This window comes from Ornithorhynchus anatinus, chromosome 13 (assembly GCF_004115215.2).
Source record: "Ornithorhynchus anatinus isolate Pmale09 chromosome 13, mOrnAna1.pri.v4, whole genome shotgun sequence".
Classification (NCBI taxonomy): Eukaryota; Metazoa; Chordata; class Mammalia; order Monotremata; family Ornithorhynchidae; genus Ornithorhynchus; species Ornithorhynchus anatinus.
Window position 1 is genome coordinate 24,599,325 of NC_041740.1, and position 24,073 is coordinate 24,623,397.

The window sequence follows — 24,073 nt, forward strand, 5'->3', positions numbered from 1 at the left end:
AAAGAGAAGCTCCTCTTGCAGTGCTCAATCTACTTTCCTAAGGTGCTGTTTTATCTTTCAGATCCTTCTTGGTCATCTTCTCACCTTCAGTTAACACTGAGTTTCTGCAACAACAATCTGATTCATGCACAGGGCAGACATGACTAGCATTCTGTTATACTGTACTCTCCCAAGCTCCTAGTACAGTGCTCTGCACACAGTAAGCACTCAAGAAATACCACTGATGATGATGTTAGGTTATGCGGCTTATAAGGTAAACAGAACCAACTCAATTCTCATGGATTTTGAATGATAGAGAATTTAAGTATAAAAGTCTGTGTAGGACAAAAGTGATTAAATCTGAACAGATATGACCTGAGTGCTAAAAACACCCCTTCTGTAAAACCAAGCTTCCATGCCTCACAAAACACAGGAGACTAATGCTCAATAATTTGGATCACCAAGTTGGGCACTGCAATATAACTCTCTTGCCAGTTTCACACTTCAAGAGGAGCAAAAGGCTCCTACTAATTTTCAACAACTGCTTCCTCCCAGGACAAAAATCTGTCCATCCCAAGTTTACCTACAATAAGCCTGCTACTGTTCAAATGTCACTTGTTCTAAAATAGTACCTACTCAGAATTCACCCAAATATAGGTTTTCCAAACTGGGCTGGTCACAGAGAAACTGTAAGAACTTGATAATTTAAAAACTCTCCATATATTCATTCACCTCACTTTGGGAAGCACATAGGCTCAATTCAGCCCACAGCTTCTGGAAATCCCAGAGTTCAGTTCAAGTTAGGCCTCAGAAATGTGGATGGATAGCACCCCTGAAGCAAGTCAGGAGGAGACCTGGCTTCACATTTAAGCAGGGGCATGAACCAGGCATAGTCGGTATGGATATTTGATTGCCCCTGGAGAATACTGACACTTTGTCCCACTGGACTGCTGTGCTTAGCACCTCCTGCCCCTCCTCCCTCCTGGCCATAGGAGACCCTAAATGGACCCATCTGGCCAACTTAATGTCCAGTCAAAATTCAATAAGGGAAATGTTCTGGCCTGGGGGTGGGGGTAAGGGAAGGGAGAGGTGTCTTTCTGTCAAGCACTGTTTTAAGGGATGAGGTAATAATAATAACTGTAGCATTTGTTAAGCGCTTACTATGTGCCAAGGACTGTACTGAGCATTGCGATAGATACATGATACCCTTCAAACGCTTATTCAAGGCATATCTTCAAGGCTCTTTCCCAGACTAAAATCCTCCACCCCACAGTTTTCTCTTCTCCCATTCCCTTCTGCAATGCTCTGACCTGCTCCCTTTGCTTTGACCCTCTCCCAGCCCCACACCACTCAGGTACATAACTGTAATTTATCTGTAGTGATATCTGTCTCCCCCTTTCTAGACTGTAAGCTTGCTGTGGGCAGGGAATATGTCTGTTTATCGTTGTATCATACTCTCCCAAGCACTTAGTACAGTGCTCTGCACACAGTAAGCGCTCAACAAATACAACTGAATGAATGACTGAATGTATGGACATGAGACTCACATTCTAAGTAGGACGGAGGCTCCCCATTTTGAAGATGAGGGAATTGAGGCACAGAAAAGTCAAGTGACTTGTCCAAGGTCACACAGCAGATAAGTGGAGGAGCCGCGATTAGAACCCAGGTCCTCTGACTGCCAGGTCCGTGTTCTTTCCACTGGGACACACTGCCTAGGAGGTACAATTAATCTTATTGGACATAGTCCCTGTCCCACACGGGGCTCACAGACTCTCTAGGTGTACATGATTACCCAACTATTTCCAAGAAATTCAATTAATGTCATATATCCTACTGTTGTGAAACAAAGACAAACCCAGATTTAGACTGAACCCTCTAAAACAGTCTGCTTCAGATCCGATCTGTTCCTCTGTTCACCTTTCCCTCCATGTACTTACTCTGATATCCTGTCTCCCAAAGTTAGCACTGTTTAGGGCAGTCAAGAGAAGTGGGTGGGTCAGACTAATACTAATGATGATATTTGTTAAGTGCTTACTATGTGCCAGGCACTGTACTAAACGTTAAGACTACCAGGGTCCCAGATTTTTGCCCAAGATTACCATGAAGTTTTAACATTTTCCTCATTACATTATCACTTGCCCATTCTATATTTTTGCCCTTTATGTCTACAACAGAAGTGTATTTACTTCAGAGATGCATCATGTGTTCCAGCACTTTAGAAATGAAATGGGGAGGTTATAAACTTCCTGCATCTGCGGGACACAAAAGAGTATTGGAGAGAAGTAATAATAATAGAATAATTGTTGTGCTTGATAAGTGGACTACTATGTGCCAAGCCCTGGGGTAACAATCAGATCAAACACAGGCCCAGTCCCACATGGGCTCTCATTCTAAGAGGGAGGGAAACAGGTTTTTACAGATGAAGAAACTGAGGCATAGAGAATTTAGGTGAATCACCCAAGGTCACTCAGCAAGCAAGTGAAGGAGCCAGGATTAGAACCCAGGTTTCTCGATTTCCCAGAAGAGGGGACAATGATGACTGAAAACACAATAGAAGAGAGAGAAGTTACAGGAGGGGGGGAGTAGGCAAAAAGAAAGGAACTAGAAAAGCTTTTGCAAATTTACTTGAGAGTTCCTCCAGGATCAAGATGAGAGAAGCACTAATTTTATTTTTAAATGCTATCTGTAAGTATACTGTAAGATTACTATGTGCCAGGCCCTGTACTAAGCGCCGGAGTACATACAAACTAGCCAGGTTGGACACAACTCATTTCCTACATGGGGCTCAGTCTTAATCCCCTTTTTATAGAGGCAGTAACTGAGGCATAGAGAAGTGATTTACCCAAAATCACACATCAGATTACAGGCAGAGCCGGGATTAGAACCCAGGCCCATGTTCAATCCACTAGGCCATGTACTTTTCCCATGAGACTGTGGGTGAGTCTAAGTCTCAAGGTTCCCGTCCAGCTCTTATTCCACCCATTCTTATTGTGCATTTTCATTAAGACTACTGAAAAAGAAATGAAAGCAAATCGTACCTATCGTTTAAACCCTGGCCAGGCTCTCCTCCACTCCTTTCCAGATTGGCTCGTGTGCACTGGGGAAACCCCGGAAGTTGTACACATGCCTACAGATCTGGCAGATACCCTCTCTCCTCTCCCAACCAAAGTCTTTCCTTATTTTACCTCCCCAAAACTCCCTATGCTTTTTCAAGCCTGGTGAAGAAAGGAGGAGGAGAAAGGGTCCCTTCCTTCTCAAAGATCAGTTCTCATTATCTTTGGGCTCAGAGTACACAGGGCCAGACAGGTTGGTTCCAAATGCCACCTCTTATTTAAATCACAATTCTCAGGGAACAGAGCAGATGTCTGACTTCTGAGTATCTTCCAATTTAGAAACAAGACTTACTAGGAGTCATCACCACTGCCTTTTAAATTAATCTTGTTTCCTTTTGTTCGGGTAGCTAATGCAATTAGCTAGATTGTTTGGGGTATTTGCTTAGGTCCTTGCCATCAATTTTTGCCAGATATGTCTGGAGTCATCTGAACCCAAAATCAACACAATCATTACAGGAAAGAAAGTTGCATGGGAAAATTGATTTGAAAATTTTCCAAACTTAAATTTCAGGGGCCCAGCGGATGTTGAAATTGTTTTTATTTAGGTAGGTGACTAATAGGTGAGAAATTTTTTTGCATTAACTTCCTGTCTTACTGATAAGACCCTTAAACTACAGTCAAGAGACTACAGCTCTAGTCCTACAACTTCACTGCTGATTTGTTTTGTGACCATCAACATCTTCTGATTTCAGTACAGTAATGAGAAAAATACACAAGTTGATTATTTTTTTTTAATCTGTGGTACCATGTCATGACCATAAAGCCAAACTGCCATGTATCTGACCAAAAATCAAGAAAAAAGCTACCAGTAAATGAATGGTGCTAAAACATCAAACACTAATGTACTCCATGCTGCTTTTATCACAATAAACAAATTCTAAATATTTTCAAGTTTAAATATTAAAGATTTTTAGGAAATTTCAAATGTTTTTCGATTTAAGCTCTATCGTGTTACTAAATCATTACAAAGTTAAAACACATTTAAAATATTGCATAATCTTCAGAGTCATTACTCGGTTCTATCACCAGATGGCCCTATTGAACTTAAAAATTGCTAAACCGCTGAAAACAAGCTGTGGAAGCTGATGTCATGGATATAATGAAGTCCAATGTTATAAAACCTTACTTCATAAACTGGCAGCCCCATCTTTAATATTAGCCTTAAAATTATTTGGTTTTCATTTAGAGGACAGAAGGAAACAGGTGAACTATTTCAAAGGAAGTGTTGACGTACATATCTATAAATTATTTATATGAATGTCTGTCTTCCCCTCTAGACTGTAACTTTGTTTTGGGCAGGAAATGAATGCGTCTACCAACTACACTGCACTTTTTCAAACGCTTAGTTCAGTGCTTTGCATACAATAAACACTCAAATATCACTGACTGATTATTTTGAAAAGAGCCAGTACAATCACATATTTTTGACACCTTTTCTGCTTCCAAAAGAATTCTGTAAATGAGCATAATTTTACTTATTTCATTTTGTGGACACACCAAAAAAAAATTTGTAGAGCATTAAGTCTGTTCATTTATTCACCCCCATCAAAAACAACTGTAGTTAAGAATCCAAACACCCCCTCCCAATGAAATAACTCCATTTAACGGCTTTCTGAAATTTTTGAAATTCTTATTACTTCTACACACTCACCATTATATTGTTAAGAACCCTTTGACAAGCTGGTCGATTGCCAGCACCGAGTCAGTATCATTATTAGAAGAATTTACTGAGTAGCTACTATGGAGTCCTATACTGTGTACTAAAGGCAAATACAGAAAGAGAAATAAGACAGTGACTGGTTGAGAGTAAACTACTAGATTCAATCTCTATATTCCCCACCTCCTGCAACTTAAGAGACAACTCTCTGTAAGTGCACCTTTTTTTTCTTTCACAAAGTGGACTACAGATCACTTAGTCTCTGATGATAATAATCATTATGGTACCTGCTAGGCATTTACTATGTGCCAAGCACTGTACTAAGTGCTGGGGTGGATACAAACAAATCAGGTTGGACACAGCCCCTGTCCCACATGGGGCTCACAGTCTCAATCCCCATTTAAAGATGAGGTAGTTGAGGCACAGAGAAGTGAAGTGACTTGCCCAAGGTCACACAGCAGACAAGTGGTGAAGCTGGAATTAGAACCTATGCCCTTCTGGCTCCCAGGTCCATGCTGTATCCACTATGAAGTAATTTGATTTCCAAACTGGCCAGGGGACCACTTTGATCCAGTAAAGCTTTCTGGTGGCCACTCCTCTTCCCTGGCTAAAGGTTCTCCCACTGACTTACAGTTCCGGTATAAGGCATCTAGATTCATTAGAGTACAGAGGTGAGACGAATAGAGGAGAGGGAGAAGAAAAAAAAAAGTTGAGAAACACTGTCCAAAAGGAAGCAATAGTAACATTTTAACTTGAAAAATGCCTGAGATGAGACCACAAAGTCTTCTAATCAAGAGAATTACACTCATGGCACTATTTCATATGCCTAGATGTGGCCCTCTGGAAAACGCTAGTCAAGATCATTTATGGTCGGCCTGGAGCCCGGATGGAATTACACCTTCTGCTAGAGATACAAATCTACAGGTATATCAATTCACAAACACAGACTAAAAGTTATAAGCGCCAACTGCCAGTTGTTTCCTATTAGGCAATGACCTGAAATGAAAGTTAGCTTTGTACAGAACGTACAGAGCTCATTCCTCCCCATCAGTTCTTGCTCTTGCTGGGATGCCACTGTTCTAGGAATTTAAGAGAAAGGTAACCATATTAGCTCAAGTACTATCTGGAAAAAAAAATATCCATGTTGGCTAAAGGGGGAAACTCGAGAGACTACGAAGGAAAGGGTAGTTGCTACCACAAATCTGAGGTGCTTGAACCAAAATGGAGTGGACAACGTTCTAGCGGTAGCCTAAAGAAAGAAAAGATAGCCATAGGATCCTGTGCAGGGTAGCCCTCTGGCTGGCAAAATTTGACCCACTGGGATTCTGGCTACTGCCAGGCAGACCCCCGCCCTACAGGGTTCAAGTCCAGACTCGACAGGAACCCCTTTAGACTGTGAATTTGTTGTGGGCAGGGAATGTGTGTTTGTTGCTATATTGTCCTCTCCCAAGCACTTAGTACAGTGCTTAGCACACAGTAAGCGCTCAATAAATAAGACTGAATGACTCAGCTGAACCAGATGGAGGGATGACTTCGGGGCAGAGGGGTGCTGACACAAATGAGCAATAGCCCTATGGGCTGCTGAAAATTCTAGCCCAGCCAATCCGATGGATGAAAGCACAAGTACAAAATGTCACACATGCACAGCAGCACTCCTGGAATATGCGATGTGGGTCACTTCCAATTGGGCAGAGGCTCACTCTTGGTCTAAACAAGTCTAGCTAGACCTTTATTCAGACCCCTCCCAGCCCCGCAGCACTTATGTACATATCTATAATTTTTTCTTTATATTAATGATTGTCTCTCCTTCTAGACCGTAAGTTCATTGTGGACATGGAATGTGTTTGCTATATTATCCCTAGCTCTTAGTACAGTGCTCTGCATACAATAAGCACTCAATAAACACGACTAAGTGACCAGCTACCGCCTGGTCGCCCAATGGGACGTGAGAAATATTGGTGGCGCAGCCAAATCCAATATTCAACTCAACCCAACCCTGAGGGTCTAGCTAAGGCTCTAGACGATGATAATATACCTATATCCGAAGTACGCCACAATATAGCCAGGTACATGTCTATCAATTTACACCGCAACTTTAACACTGAATTTTCTATATGCTTTTAGAAAAATCCCATTATTATAATGGAAGCTGGCGTCTAAAGACTTAGTAGAATCAAAGCTGAATTTCTGAATAAGGGCAATTAATCGGGGTAGGATGATTTAGGAATGCCGGGCGGCTTTAAAGCTTGGTAACCGCATAGTCCCACATATTGGCATGTGTTGTCAGTCAGTCAATTGTATTTACTGAGCGCTTACTGTGTGCAGAGCACTCGTGCTCCAAGGCATCAGAAAGCCCTATAACCCCTTCGCCCCAGATTGGGAGATTCTGGTCATCTGGTGGCCCCTAATTTTACTACTCAAAGACTATACCAAGCAATGACGATGATGATTATGATGATGATGTCTGGACTCAGACATCATCGCTAACATCAAAAGGAAATAGGAGATTGTCAAATCGGAATAAAAGCCCTCACCCCCTTCTTCCAGTCATTCAACTTCCAAAACGCTGACTGTGGCTACAATCAGGGTAAAACGTGGGACTCCTGAGCCAAAAAACTACCACCTCAAAAGGTAAATCTTTTATACATGGCACTCCCTGGCTGGGGTACTCTAGTCATCAAACACAATTGGCCACAAGAGGTCACTGGGCATGAGCAATTTGAAATCAGGTCACTGGTACAGTAGAAAGCTAAGGACTGTAATCGGACTGAGATAAACTCAGATGATTTAAAAAGGAGGATTTTGCTCTCTTGGATAAACTCTCCCATTTGCCCTCCCCACTACCAACTCAGTAAATGGGGTTCAATTTTTCAAAAATCAACATTTTATCCAACAACGGCCTTTTGAATACTTAATTTTCAACTGTACGTTCATTTCTCTAGCCACGGCGTTCAAAGTTAGGCCTTAAGTGATTCTCTCAATACTATATACTACATCATAATAACCACATTATAACAATATTCGGCTTCCTCATATTTTAATCATTAGGATTTTGTCATCCCCCCCTTCTTTATGGGGAAAGTTGGCTTGTCTGAATCACATGTTTCTGTGCTAGGAGTAAATCAGATTGTCCAAAAAAAGGAAGTCTAGAATAGCATTAATTCTGAAATCTAAATACGAATGGCCCCACAATCTAATATCCTATTAGCCTTCACTCTAAGATAAAATACCCATCATTTAAATAAATGGAAAGGGTAACCCATTAGGGAAAAAGTGTAATTTAAGATGGCCGTAAAGATTAAAAATGTTCACTTAAATATTTCTGATTTATTAACTTTTTGTTCCTTATAACCTCATAATTAAACACTTTAAATTTGTATATAAAACTTAACAACTGCAATATGTACCTAAAATGGAGAACAGGTATGTGTGTATGCACACACACTCAATACTAGTTTCAAACCAACCTGTATGTGTAATGTTTCCTTACCTCCCCGACCCAACAAATATTGCTCGAATCATACTTACTCTGAGCCTGCAGCCATTTCCAAATATGAAGTTTCTGTTGTGTCAACCCCCAATGGGATCACTATGCTCATGACGTTCGTTTCTGATAAATTCGATTACTACGGAGTCCTATGCATTGGTATCCAAAACACTGGGGCATGCCAGCCACAGTGCTCATTGCAAACATCTAAGTGCATCCACAAACCCTGTATTAAAAAAGAAGACAAGAGCAATGGTGAGATGACTCGAGATAATATTAGGAAAATAGTCTAACAATCATTTAATATTGTTCTTTGTAAAAATAACTTCTAAATGGGAAATAAAATAGGGTTAAATTAGCATCATTTTCCAAAGGCAAGTATTTAAAGGGCTATTTGCAAGGCTGGATTGTCACTAATAAACAGAATATCAACATTTTATATATGTTCCAAAGTAGGACATTCTTTTAGAACTCTTATTCCAGAAAGGAATGGAACTGGAAATAAAATGCAGGAAAAGCAAGAAGGCAATATAGTAATTCTGTTGATTTAAGAGGAGTTCAGAAATAGCACAGAGGGAAACTCTGGCGATTGCTCCAATCACAGGTCCAGAAAATCAATGCTGTTATAATCTTGGCGACTGAAAAGGGATGACAGCAATGCCCACGTGTTGGCAGCTGGTTTAAGGAGCTTTGGACAATTCTGAAAAGTGCTACATAGTAGGTGGGGGGTAGTGGTTGGGGAGTGGGAAGGGTTTGGAGTGAGCAAGAGGAAGGTAAATCAGAGACAGAGCCATGATTTGACTATCTCCAGAGCGACCTATATCATGCCACATCATTATAAGCATAAGCACAAGGCAGGAGACGGAAGCACAACAGGCTAATTTTCCAAATTTGTGCAAATGGCCTTACAGTAGAAGACCATTTCCTCTCCTAATGCAATGCCCTCTCTCACTCATACCCACAACTCCACAGCTATCACAACTCCATGCCACTTCAATTCCCACCTGATCAATCCTGCAGGGTTGAGTCAGCCCTGATCCTGCTCCATCTCCACGATTTTCTCCCTTCTGCTGCACCCATCTTCCACTATCCCCTGTCCCATGCTATCTCCCTATACATAACACTTCAGCTTCCTCCCTACCTGTTCTATAACAAAGTTGCTATTTTAAAAGAGAATGCCACCAAGTTACAGTACTATGGGTTAGACTAAAAATTGTTCCACAAAACTCAGAGAACTGGGTGGGGAGAAGAGGGAGAGAGATCAAGATTCTCTCTTGCGCTTTTCCTGTCTTTCCATTCCCTACTCCTGATTGACTTCCTGTTTCTGATTCTTCCCTGGCCCAGGGCCGGGAGGGGATGGGGGGGGAGGGGAGGGCCATTTCCAGGCTCACAAAGCTATGGCAACATTCCACTCCATCCCTGGTGCTTTTGTGTGTCTTCCTTTTTTCACCCTTCAGTGCCTGGAGTATCGGGGGAGGGCCATGACTGCACATGGAAAGAGGGTCGGAGAGGGTCAGTTGGCTAGAAGGGCAGTAGGTGTCTTTTTCAATGGACAGGCTTGAGCACAGAATGTGAGGTAGTGAGCAGAACACTTTCTCTCTTTGGGGCTGGGAGAGGGGCAGATGGGCAGAGATGTAAAAGAACAGTGGGGAGAGAGAAAGAAAAGATACAGTCCAGGGTAGACTAAGCAATTTTACCCATTTTTCAAAAAAATCCTACTCACTGGGGATGAAGGAGGCCAGTAGTGGACTATTTGTGGTTTATGCCACACCTGGTTATGGATCTGCTTGATAACATCACTGGACCCACAGAAAAATACAACTTGGACTTCTTGCAGGTTTGGAAAGGGACTGGCTGATCTTTGACAAACATAATATGAAATGTGATATAAGATACCCAGGGGTAAAACTGGGGCCCATTTTCCATGCCTTTCAAGAGATTCTCAAAAAACCCTCTCCACACTTAGTACCAGATATCTAACAGCAAGTGTTCTTTCAGGTGTACGAATGGGTACTCTGGAGTTTTAAAAGTGAAGCAATTCCAGAAGTCCTCGGCAGCAACAATCTCCCTTTTGTTCCCCACCAGAAGGAATCCAGCTACCTAGAGGATGAGCTGGCTAAGCTAAAGTTTGGGAAATACCAGTCTAGAGGTACAATTTTGGTAGATTCATGCTAAGTGTTCTACAGGGTCCTACTCTGCCAATCTGAACCTTGAAAATGTGGTATCCTGTTTCACTTCATTCTAGGCCTCACATTGTTAACATTATGTACGGCAATAGCTGGAGGATGGTTTCTATTTAAAAGTGGACAGAGATAATACATTCCTTTCTAAATACTAGTATGCATTTTTGGACAGTATTAATTTCAGCTGGAGATCTATCTACAGAAACTTCCATTTTTTTTTTTTGGCCTTAAATCTATCCCTTCTAGAAAATGCTAAATTGAAGCCATTATTTGTAACGAACGAAGCTCCGAAAGTGGATGCCACCATTTCATGAGACAGTGGCACTGGTGGCATCGAGCTTATTTTGGTCTCTTTATATTTTTTTTAAAAATAGTCATGTGATAAGGGAGAAAAAAAAGTGTGGGTGAAGAGGTTGAGGCACGAGATAAGGGGGAAAAAAATGCAGCAAAACCAAAGACTGCTTCAACACTCCTCTGGGAGTCAGAGGACCTGGGTTCAAATCCCAGATCTGCCATATGTCTGCTGTGTGACCATGGGCAAGTCACTTCACTTCTCCGTGCCTCAGTTACCGCATCTGTTAACTAGGGATTAAGACTGTGAGCCCTGCATGGGACATGGACTGTGTCCAACCTAATTATCTTGTATCTATCCCAGCGCTTTATACAGCAGACAGTAAACGCTTAACAAATGCCATTTAAAACTAAAAAAGACTTGATGTACTTGAAAACAACTGATGTTAACCAAAATTCAAGTCAAGAACACCTAAAAGAGATGGACTGAGAATAAACAGCAATCTTCCAGGAAATGATACAGAAATACCATGAGGTTTCTGAGGGAGAAAATAATAATAATAATGATATTAACAAAAAGAAAAAGGGTTTTTGTTAAGTGCTTACTATGTGTCAGGAACTGTACTAAGCGACGGAGTGGATACAAGTAAATCGGGTTGGTCACAATCCCTGTCCCTCATGGGGCTCTCAGAAAAAAAAAACTCATAAATCCCACTATCAAGAAAACAAGACCCTTTTAAAAACAAGGAACACTGGTTATCAAATCATTTCTCCTAGGAAGGAAAAAAAATCTGACATGGTTTCTCCTTAAAATGGGGCTCTGTGTGTAATTCCCACTTGTATACTCTTTCTCGGAGTTTAAAACAGTCCTGTGCACCCAGTAAGTGCCTAATAAATGCTATTATTATTACTATGACTATATTCTTGAGGAATCTCACATTAAGATAAATTTACATTAGGGCATATGCAACTTAGCCAGTGCCACAATATGCAAACAGCGCTTAGTACAGTTCCTGGCACCTAAGTACTTAAATACCACAATTATTAACTAACCACCACCACATTCTAGCCAGAGAGGCATGATTTGCAAGAGTAAAGTTTCCATCCTTCTATCCAAAATGAAAAGTGAAAACAGACAGTATGGGAGAACTGAGGGAATCTAACTAACATGAACTACTAACACGTTTAGTAATAGACCCCAAGAGCAAAAAAGTATCCACAAATGGATCATCACAGTTCCTATCCCACTAGGAGTTCACAATTTTCAAGAGGTGGAGAAAGCGGGTGTCTTTAACCCTTTTTCATCGATGATTAACAGGCAGGAAGGTCACACGGCTGGCTAGTATTCCCATTATTTTTATGAGAAGCAGTGGCCTAATGGAAAAACATTAAACTGGTGGCCTACTGGAAAGAGCTTGGGTCTTGGGGAAAAAACCTGTGGCAGCAATTGACTCCCCAAATATAAGATTGCTGCATAATAGTACAGCCTCTAATCTAACACACAATAAAGTTCAGCAATTATATCTGCCTCCCCACCAGGTTGTAAACTCCTTGAAGGCAGGGATTGTTTCTACTTACTCTTTCTGTACTCTCCCAAGCACTTAGTAAAGTGCTCTACCAGAGTAAGGACTAAAATACCACTGATTGATTGCATTTCTTTAAATCACAATAATTTGAGTACTGCTAGCTCACACCTACATATTCAAAGGAATGCTATAATTTTAACTTTATTTTCCCAGTCACTTCAATATCAAAATAAACACTTCATTAGTGGGAAGCAAGTATGGCTTAGGGGAAAGAGCAATGGGCCTGGGAATCAGAAGACCTGGGTTCTATTCCTGGCTCTGCCACTTGCTTGCTGTGTACCCTTGGGTAAATTATTTAACGTCTCCACTCCTCAGTTTCTTCATCTATAAAAAGGGAATTAAATCCTATTCCCTCCTACTTAGACTACAAGCCCCAAACGGGACAGGGACTGTGTCCAACCTGATTCTCTTGTATCTACCCCAGCACTTAGTAATGTGGTTGGCACCTAGTATGAGCTTAATAAACACCATTAAAAAAATACAGGGAGAATACCAGACTGTAAACTTAATGGCAGGAAATGTGTCTGTTACTTTTGCTATAGTATACTCTCCCAAGCACTTAGCACAGCATTCTGCACATAGTAAGTGCTCATTAAATACCATTGATTATTTTCAGTAACTACTAAAACCAAAAGGAAAAAAAATCAATGCCCAAATTGAAATATTTAGTTAGTTTAGTTAGGTAATTCTTGGGGGAAATTTCATTGATTTCCTCTAGACTGTAAACTCATTGTGGGCAGGGAATGTGTCTGTTACATTGTTATATTGTATTCTCCCAAGCACTTATTACAGTGCTCTGCTCGCAGAAAGCGCTCAAAAAATATGACTGAGCTTAATGAGGTTCAAATATTTTCCTCCTTATTTTAGTTATTCAAACCAGATGTTTTCTCAAAAAAAACCAAAATCAAAATCCTTAGGTACTCCCAGATTGCTCAATTTGATATTCTGCTTCTTCAAGTAAATAGCACAGCATATCATGAATCAGAATAATCTTCTATATCGGTACTCAGCCAGAAGGAAGTGAACTTGGTCTAGTGACCTTCAAGGCATAACCAAAGATCTCACTTAAGTCAAACAACAAGTTGTTTGTTTGGTTTTTTTTACCCCTTACACTATTTGCTTTTCACCTGCTGCACATGCATTACAGTGAAAGTTGCTTTTCGATACAAAAGCCTTTTAATGTAGAGGGTCTTGATCACTTTAAAAAAGAAACCCAACCGATATTCTCAGTTTAAAATACATATATTCCACCAACTGTGTGTCTGGAGAAAGAAGGAAAAAGTAGAGAAACTCCTGGAAGATGTGACACAAGGACACACTGCAGTTTTATCTATGTGCAGGCTATAAGTACTGAGGCTAAATTTAGGTCTGAAGAGATATGATTTAAAATTAACCATTTCTATATCTTTTGCCCAAGGGCTGTCAACAACTGCTTCTTAGATTACTCAACTGTAAATCTTAAATATTAAAGCAATTTCCTCCCTATCTTATTCTAAAGGGGTTTTCTTTACCTCGCTGCAATAACCATACAGCATAAGTACTGTACTCTTTCTTATACAAGAGCTGTACATGACCCGGGATCTATTTTAGCACTACATATTTTAACTGCCACATTTCCTTCCCAAAAATACCCCACAGAATGGAACTAAATAACGTACACCCCACACACTGGATGCTAAAATAATGCTGACTGACATTCTGCAGCACTTCCTGATTTGAAATATGTCACCTAAATTTATAGATGAAAACTTCTTTCACCTGGTACCACCGTATACCCATTAGCAAATATTTTCTATTTAGACAGAAAAACGCATACCTAGAATGATGGTAACAAATGCCTCTCTGGAAATTAGCTGAAAAAAATCACAAACCACAAAATATATATTATCTTTGGGTTACAATGAGCCAAAGCTCTGGATTGGCTCAACATTTCTACTCTTTGGGGAAAGATCACTACTAGATGTGAGGTGACATTTTTGTCACTTTGTGGCTCAACTGGCAGGTGGTTTTCAGTTTCTTTCCAAATATGACATGAATTTTGGGATCACAGGGACTTGACAGACGGACCCTAGGGTCCAGCTACTAGAAAGCAAAACACCTCAGCATTCCTGTGTTGTTTAAATGATCCTCTATTTAGATAAGGTTTCTGAAATACACTTTTCCTCTCAGAATGCTGAATGGAGCAATATGAATTTCAAAAAGGTGAAATGACTAATTTTGCCAAAATCCCCAAGTGTTTACAGGGGGAGAGAGGCTTTTCTGAGCATTCCCACTTCTTCCCCTCTTCTGTTATGGCCCAGTTTTAGACAAGTTAATTAGCTAACTCAGGAAATAATTAACCAGGTACACTGCAACTCTGTTCTATCATACACCATTATCTAGGATTCCTACAGGAGTCCAAAATGAAAATTTCCCATCATCAATCTCTTCAGGATAAATGGCAAGGGAAAAATTGTACTACAGCACCAGCAGTAAAAATTTGACAAATTCAAGGACCAGTGAACTGGGGCACACTCTGCTAAAGCCCTCTTGGACTCTGTCCAACCTGATTAACTTGTGCTTATCCCAGCTCTTAGTACAGTGCTTGGCTTAACCAATACCATCATTATCATCACTTCCCACCTTCTAAAAAGCACATGCACCCCTCCTTCTTCCCTCCGTGACTACTACCTCTGACTTCTCACTCCCTGATGTTCCTTTCCCTTTACTTTCAAATATGCTCACATCTCCCTTATCCTAAAAAAAATAAATCCTCTAGACCCCATTGCATCATCTCCCCATCTCCCTCCTCCTATTCCTGTCCAAACTCTCCCAGTGATTTAACAACGTCTGTCTGCCTCCACTTCCTCTTCTCCAACGCCCTCCTTGACTCTCTCTAACTCAGTTTTGCTCCCCACTCCATAGAGACCACTCTACACGAAGGTTACCAATGACCCCCTTCCTGTCCAATTCAGGCTACTCATCACCATCATTAATGACATTTCTTAAGTGTTTACTGTATGCAGAGCCCTGTATTAAGCACTTGGGAAAGTACAACAGAGTTGGTGGACATGTTCCCTGCCCACAGTGAGTTTACAATCTAGAAGGGGAGACAGATATTAACGTAAATACTTTAATCCTCCTCTCTGCTGCCTTTGACACTATTAAACACTCCCTTTAACTGGAAACAATTAGAACCTTGTTTTCTTTAACGGTCCTCTCCGGGTCCTCCTCTTACCTCTCTGGCCTTTCCCTCTCAATCGCTTATTGCCAGCTCTTCCTCTGCTTCCCGCTCCCTTCCCGTCACGCCTGTTCTGGACCCCCTCTCTCAGTTTACTTGGGGGAAATTTAACCAATTTCATTGCTTTAACCACCACATCCATGCCAATGAACCCCAATCTACCTCACTAGCCCTAACCCCTCTCCCTTTGAAATCTTCAGTTTCCTCCTGCCTCCAGGTCACTTCTGCTTGGATAACCCACTGGCAATTGAGTCTCACTGTGTACCAAACTGCCCTCATCTTCCCTCCACCCTGCCCATCTCTTAAGTCTGTAACCATGGTAGTATCATGATCCTTTTCCTCTCTATCAATTTCCATACTCAGTAATAATGATGTTGGTATTTGTTAAGCACTCACTATGTGGAGCTGTTGCAAGTTACAAGACTGGAACCAATCCCTATCATACACAGACTTGCAGTCTAAGTAGAAGGGTGAAAAGACTGTCAATCCCCACTTGACAGCTGAGAAAACTGACCAGAAAAGTGAAGTGATTTGCCCAGGATCACCAAGCAGGCAAGTGGCAGAGTCGGGAATTAGAACTCAGTTCCTTCGACTACCAGACACGTGTTCTTTCCACTAAGCTGCACTGCTTCTCTGTCTCCAAATCTTGTCGCTCCAACTCCATAACATTTCCAATGTCCACCCTTTCCCTCATACCCAAATGGCTACCACACTAGACCAGAGACTCATCACATCTGGGCTTGAATATTTTTTTTTAATCGACCTCCTTGCCTCCCTGCCTCCAGCCACTCCAGTCCATATTTTACCCAGTTGCCTGGATCATCGTTTTGGAAGCTCCACTGAGTTTTCTTCAGAGTACAGGAAAGAGCCCACAAAAAATTAACAAAAGGAGATCACCTCACTCCTCAAAAACCTCCATTCCTCACCACACCAAGCAGAAACTCCTGACCACTGGCTTTAAGGCACTCAGTCAGCTCTCTCCCTCCTATTTACCTAAGTATTTTCCCACTCCAATCACACTCCTTAAGCTAACCTAGTCACTGCACCCAGCTCTGATCTCTCACACCGCTGACCTCTTACTCACACCCTCTCTCCTGACTGGACATCAAACAGACCACAGCTCTCCCCAACCTTCAAAGTCCTTCTGAAATCACATTTTCTCCAGGAGGTCGTCATCCGATTGATTTCCAATTTCCCCATATTATATTACTCCCAAATTTAGTTTTAGCACTTCCGTGCCACCCTAGCACTTAGTACCCATAACCTCTCAGAGTACTTTCATACTTCTCTGTATCGCTTCCTCAACTTATTTTAGTGTCCGATGTCCCCCCTGGCTAGTTTATAAGCTTGAGAGCGAGGATCATGTCTACTATTTCTAACGTACTCCCCCAGGCAACTCGTACAGTACCCTGCACCCAGTAGGAGCCTAACAAATATTAGTGATTGATTTGAAGGAAGGTGTTATATAATTCACTACAAAAAATCTTAAACACAAGAGGATATCTCAGGGGAATAAAATTGCAGTTAGGGACAGAATTTTCTTCTGGTTGTATTGTATTTTTAATTTTGATCCCTGTTAAGCACTTACTATGTGTCGAGCACTGTTCAAAGTGCTGGGGTAGATATGAATTAATCTGGTTGGTTAGAGTCCCTGTCCCACTTGGGGCTCAGAGTCTAAGGAGGAAGGAGAAGGATTTAAACTCCATTTTACAGATGGGGTGGGGGGGTGGGGGAACTGAAACACAGAGAAGTCATGCACAGACTTGACCAAGGTCACACAGCAGCTAAGTGGCCGAACCGGGAAAGAAACCCAGGTCCTCTGACTCCCAGTCCCATGCTCTTTCCACTAAGCCACACTGCTTGAACTGTACTCTCCAAAACGCTTAGTACAGTACTCTGCACCCAGTAAGTGCTCAATAAATACCATTAATCGATAGTACAAACCTATTTCAAATACTACTACTTGGAGGGTCTCCATATTTATTTACATTGGCTATTCACATACCAGACAAATAAATAAATCACTGTGGTCAAACAAGGGTATCTGTGGGCAAGTTCATCATAGTTTCACTTCAAGGCAAGGTCAACTGCAGTCACAGTATCCCAGCTGTTATTTCAAACATTAACCTGGCTAAAGAGCTCTCCAAACTTGGAAAAGACCTCCTCACCTACACACTCTGCTAGGCTCTCTTTGGGGGCTCAGGAAAAGCCCCCCAAAACCTACCAGAAGCCGGGTAGCTTCTGAAGAAGAAATTTTGAGGGCTCCACAGACCCAACTTTTGACACATAATATTAGGCTACCTGGCATACACTGCATACAGCAGCACAGTACTTAACTGATCCCAGCCAATATATGTATTTGCTTTCATCTACTTCTCTTGTAACTGGAAGGTTGCATTCTTGTGTGACCTCAAGAACACTCACGCTACAGAACTCACTTGTTTCAATACCGCACACATGCAAAAGAGCAGTTTCTTTATGCTGCAGCTGGCGAAGTCCAAACCGGCTCTTCAAACTGTCAGAAAAAATGTTTCCTAATTCTCTAAGAAACATATCAAAATCCTAATTTATGGCAGATTTGAGAGGAGTTTCAAATGCACTCTACATCAACCCTCCAGAAACAGTAATAACTGTCTGTAAATCTAGATGTGGATTCTGAATACCCTTGCAAATTTAGCCCAAGTAGAAATTCCTAAAGGTATTTACCAAAAGAACTGCACTTATTGTTTTCAATAGTATCTATAAACCCTTGTCATTAAGACCCACAAAAATGCAACGCATCCACAGCATTTGCCTAGATCCTGCCCACAAATACTAAAAGTTATTCCTCCTACCACCTGCACTGCTTCCTGCTGTACCCTTCTATCACATGGCTAAGAATCACAGACTTGCCTGTAGCAAATATAACCTGATTTTGCCTAGAAACAGAGTCCCTTTGCAAAACAAACCGTGGTAAAAGGGAATAGAAAGGAACAGAATATACATTTCTTCGAACCCACTGCCTCATTTTTTCAGGCCTTGGTGAGATGAACTAGTGATTAGGATGTTTAGTTATGGTATTAAGTCCTAAATGCAAGCAGCAGCATGGCTCAGTGGGAAGAGCACGCGCTTGGGAGTCAGAGGTCGTGAGTTCTAATCCCAGCTCCACCAGTTGTCGGTTGGGTGACTTTGGGCAAGTCACTTCACTTCTCTGTGCCTCAGTTACCTCATCTGTAGAATGGGGATGAAAAGTGTGAGTCCCATGTGGGACAACCTGATAATCTTGTTTCTAACCCAGCGCTTAGAACAGTGCTTGGCACATAATAAGTGCTTAACAAAAACCATCATGATTATTATTATTTTCCCACACAGGGCTCACAATTCACGAGATCAGGAAAGACGGCTCACCCCCAATTTAAAGATGAGGGATCAGAGGTACAGAAAGGGTCCTTTTTAATAAAAAAAAAAAATGGCATTTGTTAAGCACTTACTATGTGCCAGGCACCGTATTAAGCGCTGGGGCAGATACAAGCTAATCATGTTGGACACAGTTCCTGTTCCACATGGGGCTCACAGTCTTAATCCTCATTTTACAGATGAGGTAACTAAGGCCCAGAGAAGTTAGGTGACTTGCCCAAGGTGATACAGCAGACAGGTACTGGCCCCGGGATTAGAATCCAGGTCCTTCTGACTCCCAGGCCCGTCCTCTATCCGCTAGACCACTATCCCCAAGGTGACACAGCAGGACAGTGTGAGAGCTGGGATGAGAACCAGGGACCCTCCCCCTCCAGACTGTAAGCTTGTTAGGGACAAAGAGCCTGTCTGCTAACTTTGGTTGTAGGGCACTCTCCCAAGTGCTCTGCACATAAGAAGTGCTCAATAAATACCAATTGACTGGTGGTTTCAAGATCCCGGTCTCATGTTCTTTTTTATTGCACCTAACTTTTAAGATTTTTCATTCTTATCAATTAAGAATACGTAGAGTCATCTGCCTCAAAAAGAATCTAAGCTTAATGAGGAAAAAATGTTTTCCAGGCTTCCCAGCAGGGAAAGACACCTGATCAGCTACATCAGGATCATGAGATCTACAACCAGACAAAAATCGATTGTTTGGCCCTCTTAGAAAACATACCCTGTGGTTACTAAGTCTTTTCCTTGTCAAAATTTAATGTTAAAATGTTAAAAGGTTTCATGTCATTTTGAAAAGTACAATCCAATATTTCAGTAAGTTCCTTTCTTTAGTTTAGTTATCAGGATTTTTCAGGCTTGTAAAACCAGGGGAGTGTGAATAAACCAATTTTGCGGTTGAATTCCACTCTTTCCACTAGTGGAAAGAGCATGGGCCAGAAGACCTGAGTTCCAAATCTGGCTCTGCCGCCTGCCTGCAGTGTCACTACAGGCAAGTCACTTTACTTATCTGTGCCTCAGTTTCTTCAACTGTAAAATGGGGATGAAATACCCATTCTTCCTCTTATTTAGACTGTGAGCCTAAAGGGACAATGTCTGACCTGATTACCCTGTATCTACCCCCAGCCCTCACTGACAGTGCTTGACACACAGTAAGCACCTAACAAATACCGAAAAAAAGATGGTTTTTCCTATACTGAGGAAATTCTCTTCCCCTTTATCAAACTACTCAGAATTTGTAAAAAAAAAAAAAAAATTTAGAAAATAATTTGTTTGGATAAAATCAATTTTTATATTGTAACTTTGAGAATTTTTGAAGAAATATTTACTTGAATTTAACTAAACCATTACGTTTTCAAATATTTAATATTTTAATCAATACAAAGCTTGCAAACTTAATAATAATAATAATGTTGGTATTTATTAAGCGCTTACTATGTGCCGAGCACTGCTCTAAGCGCTGGGGTAGACACAAGGGAATCAGGTTGTCCCACGTGGGGCTCACAGTCTTAATTCCCATTTTACAGATGAGGTAACTGAGGCACAGAGAAGTTAAGTGACTTGCCCACAGTCACACAGCTGACAAGTGGCGGAGCAGGGATTCAAACTCATGACCTCTGACTCCAAAGCCCGTGCTCTTCCCACTGAGCCACGCTGCTTCTCTGGTTTATCTGCACTTTCCTCATTTTACAAGCCTGAAAATACAGGCAACCAATCCAAAGAAAGTTAATTGCACTTTTTTGAAGTGAAAATTTCCTTTATTTAAAATTTAGATTCATACGGAAGCAGCCCAGCCTAGGAAGCCTAGGAAGGATGGAGCCTGGGAGTCAAAAGGACTTAGGTTCTAATTCCGCCTCTTGTCTGCTGTGTGACTTTGGGCAGGTCACATAACTTCTCTGTGCCTCAGTAACCTCATCTGTAAATTGGAAATTAAGACTAGGAGCCCTATGTGGAACAGGGACCGTGTCCAACCCAATTACCTTGACTCTATCCTAGAGGTTAGTACAGTGCCTGACACGTAATAAGTGCTTCACGAATACCACAATTATTATTATCATTATTCTATCAAAAATTATTTTGCTTTGAAATAACCCTATGACAGATCTTATTTACTGGATTTCTAGAACTTCTCCAGGGCAGAGATACATTTTTTAGCCACAAAACACACGCTTATCTTCTTACCATTTAATAAGGGTCTGGGAAAATCACCAGGAGAGCAAGTTCTGAGAGTACATGTTTAATTTCCAGCCCTACTGCAAAGGAAGCCAAGAAGGAACAAAACAAAAATTCCCAAAGCCACAATAAGCCCAGGCTACTTTTTTATTCGATAAAACTGTTTTGCCTTACCATACCCAAGTCAGATTCTGAACTACCGAAGGCTGCTGGGCTGGAGAAGGGAGGGAATTTTGAAGGCGTTTCAAAAACTGAAGGACCAAAGTCACCGCCAGCTACCTGAAGAGCCACTTCCAGCTATTATCACCTCCTACCTTCCCTAACCTTGCATGCCATGAGGGAATGGCAGCAGCCACCTACCTCCTTTCCCCAAACCAAGCCAATGCCAGCAGATGGTGAGGAAGGCTGTTCTAGCTCAGCTCTGGTCAAAAATATTATTGCCCGATGACACAAAAGCTAACACAAAGGCTAACGCCTCAAAGGCGAACCTCAGCCTTGCATATTTCTCGCATTTAAATTCCCATTAATAATATTGGCAGGAAAATATTAAACCATTAATATTAAGCCGGAAAAATATGCTTCTGTAAATGTAAATCCTTCGGCAGAAAAAAAAAAACACCAAACCAAAACCAGCCAACAATTTCTTTTCATTTTCATACACTGAACTACACCCAGAAAATGGAGGATTTGATCAGGCATGATGCAGAGTCTGGGATCTTAAAACACGGAATGGGTGTGGCAGCCACTGGATCATGGCAACAGGAACCACTTTCTTCTGACTAGACCAAAGGTGATCAGTGGAAGGCCTGCAGAAGTCCATACCAGAAGAAGAATCCTCTAAGACCCACCAATATTTTCCTCAGCTGCAGCTCCTGACCACAAACCCCACAAGAGCTAATAAAAGAAACCCAAAGAGTGGGTTACATCCCTCCAAGAAAGAGGATGAAGATAAGCAGCATACCAGAAAAGCAAATATTTCCTCAGTTTTCCACCTTTTTTCTTTTTTATTTAGTTTGAAGGGTAAAACACCTTTGGGGGCAGCTACAGAGTCGGTGAATTTTCTATACTGGACCTAGCAACTGTAAACACACACTTGGATTTCTGTGGGGATTGTCGGTTGCATATTTCCTTCACTTTTCTGTGGATGTGATTTTTTCTCATCTATGTTTTCAAGTCAATCCTTTGTCACTTATACATTACCCCAAGCTGATATACTACAGTTAAAAATGCCCTTAACATAATGATCCATCCCTAACCATACAAAGCAGTAGGGCTGGGGAAAAAAAAATACATGAAAACCAAAAGGGTTAGCCAACTATTTTAACAGCAATCTTTTCACAATAAAATGCTGAATACGGGGTCATCAGGTTGTTCACTTTTATTTTCAGAAAATACTAGCTGCATTTTTCATCCCCTCATCTCTCTCCCCTCCCCCCCGCCAAACCCCTGCTAGGCTATGTTGCCCATTCTGTCTTCTGTCCCTAATACACCTCCTCCATGTCCTTGAGGAGGTAAAGAGCTCCTAGTCACTTTCTAAGCAGCCCAACCCAGTCACCCGTCTACTACTTGCCCCAGCAGTTGGGGGGTGCTTCAGTGCTGCCACTGAGGTCACGACGCAGGGGCGGTGAAGGCAAGAGAGAAGTCTAGTGACATTTTTAGTCATTGAAAAGAGTGGGACCCAGGGATTTTTTTTTTCCAGTCCCGATGAGCAACAAAAGCAGTTTTCACAGAGGTGACCGGAGTCTACTGGCCATTTGAAAACCACACAGAATCCCCTGTGAATAAAGGGAAGGAATTAGTGTAGATTATGCAAAGAGTAACAGCCACGTAATTCCTTATGCATACTTCTGGGTAAATCGTATCCATTTTCGTTTCCTCCTCAGCTTTAGGTCGAAAAACCATTTCCATTTTTTTTTTGCCTTCTGAAAAATTGTTATTGATTATAAAATGGCACTTGTAAAAGCTTGTTTCACATTTGAAGGAATGCAGACCCCCAGGGCCGGGACCAAAATAACAACCACCACCACCACCACCACAACAAAATCTCCTTGACAAGACCCTACTACAATTAAGGATAAGAACTCTCCCCCTTCATCATGAAATAAATTCAATGAATTCAGGCTTCTGAAATTGAACAACTATCCATTCCAGGATTACCGACAGGTTTAATTTCCATTATCCTTGTGCTACTCTTCCTCAAAAAAAAAAATTCTTGACTATCACAATGTTTGAGATCATTCTATTTTGACCACTTCTCTTGGAGAGGAATCCAATATTACTGAAAAGTTCTGCAGGGGTACAGGGAGTAGGTAGCCTCTGGCTGGCAGAGAGGAAGTGAGGGGAGCATCAGGAAAGGAACGCTAGGGGCATGGAAACACTGCTCAATGAATGCCATGAGTGAGAGGGAGCAGATGTAAGAACAGAAAGGGGGTTACGAAAAACATAAGACAGACCTAAAAGGAGGTTACAAATGTTTCGTTGGATGTCACAAGGAGTCCCTGATTTAGCGTTACGCAAACGGACTGTCAAAACAAAACCAAAATTTCAGCCAGGTTCTAAGCAACTTTGGCCCTAGAAAATTAGTTTTTTCTTTTTAAAAAAAAAGATGCAATTTGGATGCATTGTTTCCCCAGAAAAGACTGGGTGATATGATTCACGCAGCTAGAGGAGAGTAAACAAATCAAAACTCCTCTCAAATTCTTCAAGTCACACAAAAGATGGGTCAAAGCTCAAAATGCTACTTAAAATAACCTTTGCCTATGCTTTCCCTAGCCAAACATCAGATGCTCCAATTCATCTCCAGAGACAAAATTATTTTCAAACCTGTCTTAAAATTAAAAACCTATAGGGTTATTTTTTGAATATGCAGAGGTTCGCAGCTATGTACATGGAAAAGAATGCTTTGGCTATTCATGAATCAAAGACAACCACCATGATATAAGGGACGTAACACAAATTTTAAAACGAATACAAGCCAACCACTAGACTATCAGCTTTA

The 24,073-nt window shown here is 41.4% G+C and overlaps 1 protein-coding gene across 5 annotated transcripts in view; it reads right to left on the bottom strand.

Moving 5' to 3' along the window:
- Positions 1-24,073, bottom strand: part of KMT2E (lysine methyltransferase 2E (inactive)) — a 78,743-nt gene that overhangs the window by 51,636 nt on the left and 3,034 nt on the right. For 4 of the 5 annotated variants that reach the window (XM_039914000.1, XM_029077496.1, XM_029077497.1 and 1 more), the window contains exon 2: positions 8,278-8,462. In XM_039914000.1, coding sequence (XP_039769934.1) covers positions 8,278-8,348 — 71 coding nt within the window. In that variant the 5' untranslated portion in view covers positions 8,349-8,462. Of the gene's footprint in view, positions 1-8,277; positions 8,463-24,073 lie in introns of those variants that run through there. The other variant, XM_029077498.1, reaches the window with a different exon arrangement.